At 44.1% G+C, this 14605-nt stretch overlaps 2 protein-coding genes across 3 annotated transcripts in view; one reads left to right on the top strand and one right to left on the bottom strand.

Annotated features, from left to right (window-relative positions):
- Positions 1-90: 90 nt before the first annotated feature.
- ZPBP2 (zona pellucida binding protein 2) lies at positions 91-10029 on the bottom strand. Of its 2 annotated transcripts, none has more exons than XM_083583442.1 (8): positions 9871-10029; positions 8522-8602; positions 6749-6874; positions 5966-6127; positions 4444-4662; positions 3288-3373; positions 1941-2118; positions 91-213 (listed from the first exon to the last, which is right to left on the bottom strand). In XM_083583442.1, the coding sequence occupies exons 1-8, from the start codon at positions 9875-9877 to the stop codon at positions 116-118; spliced, it is 957 nt and encodes a 318-aa protein (XP_083439568.1). In that variant the 5' UTR covers positions 9878-10029; the 3' UTR covers positions 91-115. The 2 variants fall into 2 exon arrangements, with proteins under 2 accessions (XP_083439568.1, XP_083439567.1); XM_083583441.1 differs by having other exon boundaries at positions 9775-10024.
- A 1973-nt stretch (positions 10030-12002) lies between these two features.
- IKZF3 (IKAROS family zinc finger 3) overlaps positions 12003-14605 on the top strand; it is a 58906-nt gene continuing 56303 nt past the window's right edge. Inside the window, exon 1 of the mRNA XM_083583137.1 lies at positions 12003-12169. Coding sequence (XP_083439263.1) covers positions 12163-12169 — 7 coding nt within the window. The 5' untranslated portion in view covers positions 12003-12162. The remainder of the gene's footprint in view (positions 12170-14605) is intronic.

Below are 14605 nucleotides of genomic sequence, written 5' to 3'. Positions count from 1 at the left end.
GTGCTACCATTTTCATGTCTTTCTTTGACTCTTGTTTGAACCCATGATCGGAGCGGAAAATGATGAAATAACAAGTCTTAGGATCCACTCTCCATTTTTCTCATTTTGTTTTTATTTAGCAGGATTTTGCTCCGTAGTTTTTAATCCGTATATTTGTACATGGCTGGCAGACCACTGCATTGTTTGGGCTGTAGCTCCCGGGGTCACAGGCCACTGTGAACCAGATGGACAAAGGTCATATTGGGGAAATGAAGCCATCTAACGGGTTATCAGTCATGATATTCTTGCAACAATCAAGATTATATATCTACCTCTCCATGCACACTCATACAAAACATATACACAAAGGACCAAGTGCAACAGCATTGCAAGCATTTGTCTAACCTTTGCAATTAAGGGAAACATTTATTTACAATTCCAAGTTATTTGTTGAATGGCCATTCCCGCATCTTGCAACACTGCTTTTATTCCACAAATTCATCAGGTTTGTTTGTTTTTATTGTTACTATTAATATTTTGCTGTCAAACTTTCAGTTTGTTATAACATCAAATCCTCATTGTAATAGTGACAATGGGAAGCAAAGCAATTTTCACAGGATGGGAATTACAAATAGCAGGGGTACCTTGGTTGTTGAACTTAATCCATTCTGGGAGTCCATTCGACTTCCAAGATTGTTCGAAAACCAAACCGCGGCTTCCAATTGGCTGAAGGAGCTTCCTACACTCAACTGGAAGCTGCGGAAGCCGTGTTGGAAGTTTGGCTTCCAAAACATGTTTGCAAACCAGAACACTTACTTCTGGGTTTGCGGCGTTCGGGAGCTGATTTGTTCGGGAGCCAAGTCACTCGACAACCAAGGTACCACTGTACAATTAAGAACTCAGTCCAGTGGTAGGCATACATAACAGCTAGGGCTGTTTTCACCCAGGGGTGCCATTTCCTGGGGGCCAAACCCTCTCGGACACACCCCCCAATATTTTTTGGGGGGTGGCCAGGCCCCCATTAAGTTCAAAACCAGTAGAGGAGGAGGTCAGGTGTGGAGCCAAGTGCAGAATGGCTTTAGCAGCTGCCACAGAAGGGAAGGAGCAAGGAAGCATCCCCTAGCCCAGGCATAGGCAAACTCGGCCCTCCAGATGTTTTGAGACTACAATTCCCACCATCCCTGACCACGGGTGTTGTTAGCTAGGGATGTTGTTAGCTAGGGATGATGGGAGTTGTAGTCCCCAAACACCTGGAGGGCCGAGTTTGCCTATGCCTGCCCTAGTAGGTCACAGTGGCAGGTAGAGAAGGAGCTTCAGTCATTGAAGCCACGCAGCTGAGCTGCTGTTTTTGGCTCCACCCCAGCTCCTCCAATATCCTGACGTTACAAGCACAACATCAGGATGTCGCACCCATGATGTCATGCACCACATGATGTCACCCCCCCTCCTTCGGAAGCTGGCGCCTCTGCTTTCATCCTTCTCCAAATCTCGCTACACTGTTTGTACTTACATGTGTGCAGAGGGAAGAAAAATACTTTTGGGATAAATATTTCAATAGTATTTTGAGAGGTTTTTGGTTGGGCAATGTGCTGCAGAAATGAATTGGGGTTGTTGTTGTTTTTTGCCAAAGTGGCGCTGACCTAAAATAGACAGATTCACCCATCCCTGTTTCTTAAAAGAGCAATTGCACCTCTGTGCTTTTGAGATTGCAGAGGAGGTGTTCTCTCAACCTCAAAAAGCTGTGCTCGAAGAGCCCTTTTATTGCTTGATTTAATAGGAGAAATCAAGTGGGCATTCATTGTTGGGTGATCTGAGCCCACCCTCTCTCAGCCTCAGTAGCTACCTTGCAGAGCTGTGATAATAAATGGGGAGCGACCTTCCCAAAGCCATGTGTGCCATCCCAAACACTTTGGAGGAGGATGGTGAGGGTGGTGGGAATAGATAGATAATAAAACAAATACCGCAGCAATTTGCACAGTCGCTGTGGGCGATGTCGTTTTTCCCAAATCCTGGCTGGCAGCTGTCCAGCCGAGTGACTTGTAAACTGTGGTCTACGTAATGGATTGCAGGGGCATTCTGAAACTCGTGTTTCATGATGTACTGCTGCCTACGGAAGAACTCTTCCACGAGCGATTGGGCCTGAAACATACAATTAAGTCAGAAAAATACAACAACGTGCATGTTGACTGGATGCATCAACATTATATATTTACCTACGTGTAACAAGGGGGGCTTATTCCTTCACATTTCCTTGCCCTTGCCAGTGCATTCTATAGCAACCATTCTCTCCCCACTTCTTTATATAAAGGAACAAGTTTTTAGTCCCCATAAATTGTGCACTAACATTTGAAAATGCCTGCGGAAGACCCCTCTAGTGTTCAAACATCTATGCTGTTTGAAGTTGCTTGCTCCCTGCACTTCTAAATGATACCAATGGGCTATGTGAAGGTTTTCATGCCCCTGCAGTGCATGTCACGAGAAGCGGCATCCGCTGAAATCACCCTCCCACTTCAGGATAAAAACCGAAGGTGCAGGAACCCTGGCCTCTGACTTTAGGGTTATGGCTGCTCCGTTTAATTTCTCCAGCCAGTGTTTATCCCCTCCTTTTCCTGTTGGCACTGCCAGCCTCATTGTTCAGTAGGCTGTCATGGCAGCCATGCTTCTTAGTAATACTGTGCATGTGCTAATGGTAGAGGGTGCTCCTTGGTACTGGTAGGGCAGGCCAGGGAGACCAGGAGGAGGTGGAACCAGAGCCAATGATGGGCAGAGCCAAGTAATTCTAGTTTGGTTCCCACCCTGCTCCTTGCTGAGTTCTGCCAGGGCAGTGCTGAAACCAACAGCCAGGGCCATCCCCTCAACTGGATGCATGTAAAGAGACAGACAGGTAGGTGCTGGCAGAGGGCAGATTGAGGTTAAAGGGGTAGTGCCCCATTTACCCTAATGGAATAACCACAAAACAGCATTCAAAACAGTTAGCCAAATAAAAAGACAACTGCAGCAGATGTGCAGAACAGTTAGTGATCCAAGCACTGCCAGTTGGGGAGAGGGGGCACTTACCTATCTCCACCCCAAAAAAACTAACTTAGAGAGCAATTCGAACCCAAGATACTGCAAGAGAGACCGGTTATGACTTGTTAGTGTACACAGGAGGCTATATGCCAAGGAGTAGGGAAAGGTATTTTATGCTTTGTAAGCTGCTCTGAGCCTCTATTCCCTCTCTCCGAACTCACTTATCTTGTTAGCATTTTGGAATGTATAACTGTTGAATATTCCAGTTCAGAATTATTTTTTTTGAAAAGAACTCTGACCTTTTGAACACGGTTGTTGGTCACATCTTCACAGTCAGAGGCCATCTTGCGACAGATAAGTTCCCAGCCAGGGGCAAATGGACTCACTAAAAGGCAAAGAAATACAACTGCCTGCTGATGAATATTTATTTCTCTGTTAATTGTGCCCAAAGAATCACCAAAGACAGGGTTTTTGCACTCATTCCCAAGCCTTATTTACTCACAATTAAACCTGGGTGATTGGAATGAAATTTGCTTCCAGGTAAGGTTGCTTAGGACTGCAGCCGCAAAGGCTGCCTTCTTTAAAGCTATACTAGCGCTGCCTTGTTCAGGAGTGTTGTTAGAAAAGGACGGACAATCCAGGAGACACATAACCTGTCTTATAGCTCCATCTTTGGGCCAGGAAGCGGGGGAGGGAATAAACCCCAAACCCTAAGCTCTTAAAGTGATGGGTGAAGCAAGCAACAGAGGAAGAAGGAGTGTGGCTTCAGTTATACTATAACCAAGTACCATGGACAGCGACAGAAGGCCTGGCCTATGGCAGTGGCTTTCAAACTTTCTATCTTGTGAGAAGACTTTTGCCATTGATTTCTCTGCCATTAAACCCCAGGGCCTTGCAGCAAATTCTGGGGCATGTTCTGTGCTGCAGGCAGCTCTCATGATGTCGTTTGAGCCTTCACTTTGCCCCGTGTGAGCCCATGTGAACCAAGACCCAACCCTCTCTGGTGGCTGCATATTGCAAGGAAGTTCAGTGGAGGTATGCAAGAGACCTTTCAGGAAGTTTGTGTACTGTTAGAAAGACAGGGCACTTTCTCTTCTGATAAGAGATAAAATGCCCTTTAGGGAACCTCTCTAAAGGCCAGTCAGGGGGATCTTTTATCTCTGATCTTAGCACCAAACAACATAACACTAAGATTGGAAATAAATCCTCTGCCTGCTGTTTAAGAGTAAAAGGCAGCATTTCCCCCTTTTATTCTTAAAGAACAGGCAGAGGGCCTATTTGATGTTTCAATGCTGTGGTGTTTGACGCTAAGACTGGAGATAGAATATCCCTGTGACGGATCTTTAGAGATCCTCTTTATGTGGCTCCTCTTTAGCTCTATGTGGATCATCCCACCACTGTTTCCCGTTGGCCAAAGGCCATGGCGACAAAACAGAAACACCCCTCTTCTGTTACCTTGAAAAACAATGAACAGCTCGTCTTCTAGCCCATGTTTTGGTCGCTTGACAGAAAAGCATCTGTAGGACGTCTCGCTGATACGACACGTCAGGTGGGAAATCAGATTGTTCAAGATCTTATTTAGCTCTTGAAAGAATTGATGATTTGTTGTTAGTCGGCACTCTTTGGTTGTAAAGTGAACAGCCATTCGATACGTGTAATCTGGTTCCCGATATGCTTTAAAAGATGGGGGTGAGAGGAACAATGTGTTTGACTCTAAATGGTATGCACTATCATCTGCTGTTGTTGCTAACCATATTTATCTATTTATAAAGCACCTACCGCAACTACAATTTGTACATAAAATAAAAGACCCAGGCTCTTTTCTCTCAGGCTTATGGTGTAAGATGATCTATTGTTTTCAGGCCTCGGTCAATGTATATGGGTTGTGATCTATGAATTGGCTACAATCTGAAACCAGGTAAGCCACACCAGTAGTGCTGCTGCTGTTTCTCTTTCTCACTTAAAGTTTCTTTCTTTGGCCACTAAAAGTCAGGGAAGAAGCAGGGCACCTGGGACAAAATCCACGAACAACGGTCATGTTATCACAACTGTAGTTTAGCATAATGTGCATGAGCTAGAATGAGCATTCATGTGCTAACCCTTTCCTCTTCTCTTGCACAGCCAGGAGGAGTTTAAAGCTTCATGTTTAAGTTAACCATGGCCTTTTTTTGACTGACGTACTGCGGTTAGCATTAACAAGCCAGCTTCAAACCACGGCTTGGGTGGTTGGCTTGTTTAAGTTCACTATAGTTACTCAGAACCATGGCTCCAGGACTGGATCATCTGGGAAGCTGGATGGGGAAGACATTAGAGGAGCATGAAAGCTCAAGGCTTGCTCAGGTTTGTTCCAACTCATGCGCCTTGCATTAAAACTGTGAAGCGCCCTGAGACCTGAGGGTATAGGGCAGTACACAAATTTAATAAATAATAACAAATAATTAAAACTGTGGATTAGTATGACATGTGAACCAGCTCAGTTTTTGCATATTAGTAGTAAACGGGTGCTCTGGGGCACTTACATATAAGCAATTAGTGCAGAATCCCAGTTTAATTGCGGAGAAAGAGAAGTGCAGAAAACCTATACCTGTGCCCCCCCCTCTCTGTGTGTGTATATGAGAGAGAGGGGGGAGGGGGGGAGAGAGAGGTGTTGGCTTGGCCAGCTCTTGTGCCTTTTATAGCAGGTTGATCTGTCAAAAGATGCACAGGTAACACCTTCCAGATAATGGAGATAAAGTACCTATGGTGTCTGCAGATTTAGCTGCTGTCAAAGGCACAGGAGTAGGAGATAACTGAAAAGCTGGCAACTCTAGTTGAGTCCTCATTAGAGGACGGTGCATTTCTGAGTATCCAAACTTCTCTCGTATGTTTTGAAGGCTCAAAGTAGCCTGATTCAGTCCTGTTTGTGAGCTTAGGAATTAGGCAAGGCCTAGAGCAAGAGTTAGGAGGGCACAGGCAAGACAGGACTTGCTTCTCTTACCATACACCATAAACCTATATGTCTTGAATATCTCTCGTTCTCCTTTCATGTCAGGCTGTAAAACTCTGTAAGAAAGTGTGCAAGTGTAAGATCCAGACATGTGCTCTGTAAAACCGCGCACCATCAACTTTCCAGTAGCTGTGAGATTCACATAACTTTTCCCTAAAAGAAAGAAAGAAAGGGAAAGCCAGGTCAACAGACATGCAACATACATGAGCCTAGAGAACCTGTGCTCTAAGGCAGCTGCAGGCATGCAAAGGATCTGGTGGGAGGGGTCCTACAATACATGCAAATGGCATCCTAATTTTGCTTTCTGTGCTGGGGCAGCTGCCACCATTAGAAGTCACTATTAGCGCAGATACCAAAATAAATGGGCCTGTTTAACTTAGCAAAAAAGGTTAAGAGGAGGTAGGAAGCCATATAATTTCCCAGCTGTCAGTTTCAAAAGTGATTTGCCATGCGCCAGGGCAACTGAAAGTCAGGAAACACAAGCCCAATACCCTCTTGGGCAAATGGAAGTAGTTACACAGTTATTTGGATCCCAGCAGACAAGCACCTAATTTCTGTGCTACTCCGACACTCTAGTTGTGGCACATTATGGTGTATGGGTGAATCCATCTCTCCATGTGGAGGGGCTGAGTTTGTAGCCCTGTCTTCAAGAGGGAGTTGAGCTAGAAAGCCTATTGATCCTTTCTATCGCAGGGGGTTGGACTAAATGACCCTCGTGGTCCCTTCCAACTCTACAGTTCTATGATTTCTGATTCTGCCAAAAAGGTAACTCACGTCTCAGGTTCAGTCCATCTGGCCCAATCCATAGGTAGTTGGGGTCTATGACTTCACTTTGTGAAAGTGACAAGTCCATGCACACTAGGAAGGGGCTGTCTCTGTGTACTTTGACATAGACATTCACTGCAGAAGAAGAAGATGTTGAAAAATGGTCATATCCTGAGCATAAGTAAAGATAAAGGTAAAGGACCCTGGACCAGGGCCAGATTTAGATGAAGAGAGGTCCTAGGCTACTCCACTTGTGAGGCCCTTCCCCACCCCCACCCCCACAACTAGAAGAAAATGGAAAAGTGTTATAAACAAAAATGCATAAAATTAATACTGAAAAACTTCTGCAATAACTGAACTTTGTGAACCTTTTGTGGCCTGGGCAGGCCGTGTTGTCCTCTTATATACCTGCTGGGATTGACAAGGCGTCTGACCCACACCTTAATCTCATAGCTCTCCTGTAGCTGCCTCTGATTAGTTCATTTAACTCTTAGTGGAAATAATTAGCATGTGCATGGAAGTTGCCAAACCAATTAACCAACTAGAAGGATTACTCTTAATAGCACCAGTTTTCCTATAACTTGATATTGCTGGATAGTTTTGATGAACTGCAAAAGCATTTTTAGTTGGCTTTCTGTTGCCACCCTGGAACTTTTCTTTATTAGTGCCACTTTGTTTTGCACGATTCCTTGCAAATGAAGGAAAACAACTTTTCTGCTTGTATATGTTGATAATATAATTTTGGTTACTGAGGACAAACAAGGTTTTACAAAAAAAATATTGGGTGCAGGCCTGGCCAGGACATAGGCGTCCTGACAGTGACAAAGGTGACCTGTGTGCTTGCTTGCTTGATTAACAGCTGTTGAGAACTTTAAGGTCCCTGCTCTCCCTTCTTATGGCCTTTGTAGTGGACCTGGAGACTCCAATAGAGAGCATTTCATGTCAAGAAGGAGGGCAAGTGGGCACTCTATCAAATGACAGGGCAGGAGCTACACGGAGCAGGGCCTCTTCATTGGTGGTGCCCATTGTATGCCTCACTCTTCCCAGACCTGCTCTCTCTTGGCCTGTATTTTGGACCTTTATAATTTAGGAAGACTTTGGAAGAACTGGTTGACAAGTCTTATCAGTTGCTGACGTATGAGCGAATTTTATTTGCTGCTATTCTGAGTTTCCCTGCCCTCGCATGAAGTCTTGGGTTTACAATTTTGGGAAAGGGAAGACTGCAGTACTGGGGAGCGGGCAGGCTGGCGAGGCCCCCTAGTTTTAGAGGCCCTAGGGTTCAGCCTACTTAGCCTATACATAAATCCGGCACTGCCCTGGACAGTTAAGTCCAGTCAAAGGTGACTATGGGGTTGTGGCGCTCATCTCGCTTTCAGGTTGAGGGAGCTGGTGTTTGTCCACAGACAGCTTTCTGGGTCATGTGGCCAGCATGACTAAACCACTTCTGGCGCAATGGAACACTGTGACGGAAGCCAGAGCGCACGGAAACACTGTTTACCTTACTGCCAAGGCGGTACCTATTTATCTATTTGCACTGTTGTGCTTTCGAACTGCTCACCCCATCGTGGGGATTCAAGCCGCCGACCTTCCGATTGGCAAGCCCAAGCGGCTCAGTGGTTTAGACCTCTTTCAATAAAGTGACACAAACAGGATACGATGCTCCTGTTGAACTTCTAAGAATTATCTCTGCTCCTTTCATTGCTAAACAACAACAACAACAACACACACACACTGTATTCCATGCACCATCTTAATTTTAGAAATGGAAAAATACAATGTTACCTTTATGGTGGGTATTGCCATAAATGAAATTCTTTTTAACTGACGTAACAGAATACTGTTCTTTGCCCACTTCATTTTCGACTGCGGGGAAAATAAAATTATTTAATGATTAGAGCACATGGGATTGAACCACAGAGACCTGGGGTTAAATCTCAACTCACACGAAGCTTGCTCCATGACCTTGGACCAGTCAATGCTCAGCCTACCCTTCCACACACAGTTGTTGTGAAGATAACAAGCATTACAATGCAATGCAAGCTGCCCTGAGCTACCTGGAGGAATAGTAGGGTCTGAATATGATGTGAGGTTCAATCCCGATAAAATGAAGATGTTGGTAGGCGGTTTGTCTGACGAAAGAGGGTCTGGATCTGGTGCTCTTTGGGGCTACATGACCCACCTTACCTTACTCTGGAAGGACCACACAATCTATAGGAATAGGAGCAGGAAGCAGGTGGAAGTCCTTGTGTGGTGCTGTGGGGGGCGGGGGCGGGGGCGGGGGCGGGCAGTGGCTCTGCATTTGCTGCAAGCAGCAGGACCTCTTGCAAATGTGGCCAGCTGCAAACACAGGACAGGCTTCCTACACCTCTCAGAATGGCATAGGAAGAGGGAATTTCATCCGATGGCGTTTGCGTGGCAAGCCACCCTAACGTTCTACCCAAAATACTTGATGTGGCACACAAATTGGCTCCAGCAGAATGAGAATGAGTCAGATTGAAGGGCATAAAATAAGCCAGCACCTTGGAGGATTTATTGCCCACAAAACCTGCCAAAATAAATGTGTTCATCTTTAAGGTGCCACAACAAGACCCATTTTGGTTGTTTTTTGCAATAGACTTAATTACAGGTGGTACCTCGGGTTACATACGCTTCAGGTTACAGACTCCGCTAACCCAGAAATAGTACCTCGGGTTAAGAACTTTGCTTCAGGATGAGAACAGAAATTGTGCTCTGGCGGCGCGGCGGCAGCAGGAGGCCCCATTAGCTAAAGTGGTACTTCAGGTTAAGAACAGTTTCAGGTTAAGAACGGACCTCCGGAATGAATTAAGTACGTAACCAGAGGTACCACTGTATATGTAATGGTTCCCCCCACCTCACCCAGTTTCTGTACCCTCTGTGAGAAGGCTAGGCCTGAGAACCACCAAGGAGCGGACCCAAGCGATGCTCATTGGCCGGTTGGTCCCGCCCCCTGGGGAATCCCGGTACCCAGACCTGGATAACATTGGCCGATCCATTGTAAAATGGATGTCAGTTACCTTGGGTCAAGGCCATGAGAGCATTCAGCATGACCCCCATCGTGAGGAGAAGGTGGGGGGCGATGTACAGGGGAAGGGGCGACCAACCGCTGCCACCTTGCATGGTGCAATGGAGAGTCCATCCTTTTCTGCTACTCTGGCCCTCTCAGCCTTCTTCTGTCCATAAGGGGAGGAGAAGGGGGAAACAAAGGGAGATACCCCTCCTGGGTCCAGTCGGCGTTCCAACTGTCACGCCAACAGACTTGTCAACTTGTCTTTCTAGTAACCGTGGCTACTGTTCTGCCTTGGTTGTTCCGGAGAACCTCGGGATTCTTTGGAGGTTTATGAGCGTCCGTCATGGCAAATGTGCATCTCTGGAAGATAGCCTGGCCTCCTGCAGCCCATCTTCCCTTGCAAGATGCTGTTGTAGGGGAGGCATGGGGTGGGCATTCGCCTGCTCCCTTTCCAGAGAGTGACTGAGGTCCCACTGGGCCCATTCAGGGTGGCTTAAGGAATAGGTTGGACTTTGGAAAGGAAATTATGTTCCAACTAAAGAAGAATGGCTGAATAAATTATGTGAATACTTGGAATTAGCAAAGTTGACTGATTTGATAAGACAAAAACCAAAAAATATAATCCAGAAACAATGGAAATGTTTAAATGACTATTTATGTAGACAAAGATTGAATGTAAAGTATTGGTTGTGTTTAGAATAGATTTATGAAAGATTTAGAAAACATATCGATTAGAACATTTGTGTGAGATTGTATGGGAATAATAGAGAATAACAGATATAATCTTGCTTAAAATGCATATAGGAAGTGCAGCATAAGCGATGGAAGTCAATGAATGAAATTTTATTAATATTTTCATATTGAGATATTTGTAGAATAAATTTGGAAGAAATTCTTCCAACTTTTCTTCTTTTCTCTCTCTATTTTATCTTCTTTCTTCTTTTCTTCTTCTTTTCTCTTTTGTTCTTTTTTATATATGTGTGCTTATCTGAAATATGTATGTATGTATTTGCAATATTTTGCTTATATTGTGTAATAATTATGTTAAATAAATTATTTTTTTTAAAAGGAATAGGTTGGTCTTGTGCCCTACTTCAAAGAGGAGATTATTCAGTATGTTTCTGAGCACAATTCAAAGTGTTGGTGCTGACCTTTAAAGCCCCAAACGGCCTCGGCCCAGTATCCCTGAGGGAGCGTCTCCACCCCCATCGTTCAGCCCAAACACTGAGGTCCAGCTCTGAGGGCCTTCTGGCGGTTCCCTTACTTCAAGAAGCCAAGTTACAGGGAACCAGGCAGAGGGCCTTCTTGGTAGTGGCGCCCGCCCTGTGGAACGCCCTCCCATCAGATGTCAAGGAAATAAACAACTACCTGATTTTTAGAAGACCTCTGAAGGCAGCCCTGTTTAGGGAAGTTTTAAACATTTGATGTTTTATTGTGTTTTTAATATTCTGTTGGGAGCCTCCCAGAATGGCTGGGGAAACCCAGCCAGATGGGTGGGGTATAAATAATAAATTATTATTATTATTATTATTATTATTATTATTATTATTATTATTATTGAAGAGATAAGGACAGTAGTTGGAAAAATCTGTCCCTAGAAGGTAAAGAACCCTATGAAAGGAGAGCAAGATGGGCCCTGAAGTTGCCCATCAACAGTCAGGCCCCGTTCAGTAGTGGCCTCACTAGCTTTATGTAATCATTTTATTTATTTATTTCATTTATATACCATAGAAATATACTTTATCTTCTAAGGATCTCAAGGTGGTGTACATAACCATGTTCATCCTCCTCCCCATTTCATCTTCACAACAACCCCTGTGAGGAAGGTTAGGCTAAATTGTGTTTGTAACCTTTAGGCCACATTCCTATACAAACTGAGCTGGTAGTAAGTCCCATTGAACAGAGTGTGGCTTACTTCTGCATAAATGTGCACAGAAGTGCACTGCTAATGTTTGCAATGGTTTTAAGTAATCTGAATCAAACAGGGAGAAGCAGCTGACAGACGCACAGTTAGGGGAGAAGACCTCCCAGATCAATACTCTGTGGTCTGAGTACTGGAGAAGCGATGCTTCCTTAACTAGGAGAAGGACGGCTGGATTCCTGCCCCCCCCCTCAACAAATGAGTAACAGCAACTAAAAAAACTGTGCCTCGTTATTATGTTTTTGCACCACATCTGCCACCTCCCCCCACCACCTGGGGGTGCTCTGTTCCTACACAACATGCAAGTATTTCCTGTCCTTCCTTGACAAGCCCTGAGTGTCATTGCTGCGATGCAAGACAGCTCCTTTTTGAAGCAGAAGCCTGCCAGGTTGGGAATCTTATTTTCTTTCTGAAAGTCCAGAGGAATCCCAGGACCCAGAAGAGAAGCATCTGGAGCAGTTGCTGCAGAACAAAATGGAAGGTGAGAGATGATACAATTCTGACGAGTTCTGTTTCAGCAAAACCCTGCTTTCCTTTCCTTTTATTTTATTTTCATGCGCAAGTAGTGCGCAGTTTCATAGTTGATCTCCTCTCTTCTTCTTCTTCTTCTTCTTCTTCTTCTTCTTCTTCTTCTTCTTCTTCTTCTTCTTCTTCTTCTTCCACACACATCCACATCCACAGAAGCTCCCAGGAACCACAAGACACAATTTCAAAAGGGATGCCAGGGACGTAGGAGGCACACTGACCTCTCACTCTCTGTGGGGTCCTGGTGTGCTGCTTCTGTGCAAAGTGGGACAAGAAATAAGCACCAGGGCAGGGAAAGGATTCTGCCCTTAGGAATTATTGCTTTCCTCCCCCAAATACAGCTTTGCCACAGTGAGAACTTAGAACAGCAGACCAAGCAATGCAGTCTCTCCTGTTTCACAGCTTATGTACAATTCTTTACTCAACCCCGCTCTTCCAACAATGAAGCACACACACAAACACAAAGGAATTCTGCGATAATAGCATTACCCAAACGCCACTTTTTACGTGAAAATGACGGTGAAATCTATTGTTTTCTTGGACTTTTCTACTTTGTTTTCCTCTCTACTTCCATTAGAATTTTGCAACGAGAAATATATTTTTTTAAAGTGCTGAACTGCCTTAAAATACACGCTCTAGAATGGCAAGATTTATGAAGTGCTACTTTCTTTCCTAGACCCCAGGTTTTTTTATTGGCTACTAAGATGTGGATTTCTGGAATCACAACCTTAAAGTACCTTAAGGATACAATATAAAGCTGAACTCTTCTGGTAGGGTGGTTGCAGTGCAGGTTGATCGCTGGCTATCTTTTAGGAAATACTTTCTCCTGTTCCCATTTGTTTAAAGAGAAACATGTTATGTTTCTCTTTAGTTCATGCGTGCACACCCTACACACTTAGAATACATACATACCAAAAGGTATACGCACACCAGTACAATACATATTTCATAGGTCGAAACTTCAAAATTTCAGCCAAACTGGTTTACAAAGTAAAGTGAGGTTGCAATCTTGCGCACACTTGCTTCAGAGTAAGGAAGATTTACATACAACTGAACATCAATAGGATCAGGTTGTTTGTAAAGTAACAATTGCTAGGGTCACTCATTTGTGGATTGTAAGGAGTGTCTCTTGCTTTCGATGTGACATTGCAAATGTTGCTTGTTGCTTTGTCTCAGATGTTAATCTGGCAGTTGTTAACAATTTAAATGGGTTTAATTGTTAATTTTGCTTGGCATTCAAAGCACTTTGCCAGGAGATATAAAATCGGTATGACCTCCGTTAACGTTCTGCGTTTTGAATTACAAAGAACTCTTCATCCAGCAAATAAGAGGTTGGGATATTGATGTAACCTGTAAAGGGATGGCTTTTGTATCAGATATTTTTATTTGATAAGTGCCACTTCCTAAGCAGATTTCATTATTTATTCATTTATTTTTTAAAAACCGGCAAGTGAATTTGTAGCTGCCAAGTATGATCTTCAAGAAATAGTTACTTCTTATGGGGGTGTCAACGCTAGCTATGTTTACTTAGAAGAAAGCCCCTTTGAAGTCAGAGGGTGTTCCTCTGAGTCAATACAAATGAGGATGGAGCTGCAAATGTTTACTTAGTGCTAAAATGTGGTGGTCCTGCCAGGTGCTTTATCCAGTGATAAGGTCCTCTCTGGCCAAGGGGGTATTGCACTATAAAAGCAGATGTGTTTTTTGTGGGGGGATTCCATTTGGATGAAGGATACGCAGCTCAAAGGGTATGATGTTTTCTCTGTACACCCAGATTTCTTCTCTCTGAAATCTAGTGCCAAGCAGAAAAATAGCACCAGCACATTCTTTCATTCTTTGTTTTTAAATGTCAAAAGCAAGAAGATTTCTGTAAGTTGCATTCCACCATTGATATTTATAGGGTTGCTGTGTGTTCTTTTTTTCCAGGACACATCCTCTTTCTCAGGGGTAAAATTTCTGTCCGAGTGGATTTTTAAAATTTGCCATACTTTCTGGATGAGACATAGACATAACTGGTGGCCGAAGACTTGCTTTCCTATTCTCTTCGCCTGTCCCCCTCAGCAATATATCACAGTTTCTATTGCCTACATATAGTAGGGGGTATTTAAAACGAGAGTCATCATAGCGTCCTCTCTTATTTTGCTCTTCAAAATATGGCAACCCTAATTTAGCTCTGTGGGTGATTGCTCTAGCATGTAATTTCTCTCTCCCTCTGAAAGTCTCAACATGAGGTCTACTCCTCAAAAAGTTGCTCCCAACTTTTTAAACTTTGTCCAATTTTCCTTGGTTTCCATTTAGGGAAGGCAGAGAAAGGAATCCTTGGGTTCTACTGTGTTTCAGACTAGTTGGCAATCTTCCTCAGGAGCACCTCACTAGTTCTAAACGCCAAGCGACT

The sequence above is a fragment of the Podarcis filfolensis genome (genome assembly GCF_964270895.1).
Source record: "Podarcis filfolensis genome assembly, chromosome: 13".
NCBI classification, from domain to species: Eukaryota; Metazoa; Chordata; class Lepidosauria; order Squamata; family Lacertidae; genus Podarcis; species Podarcis filfolensis.
Note: the sequence above shows the minus strand (reverse complement) of the source record. Positions and strands in the feature narration are given on the sequence as shown.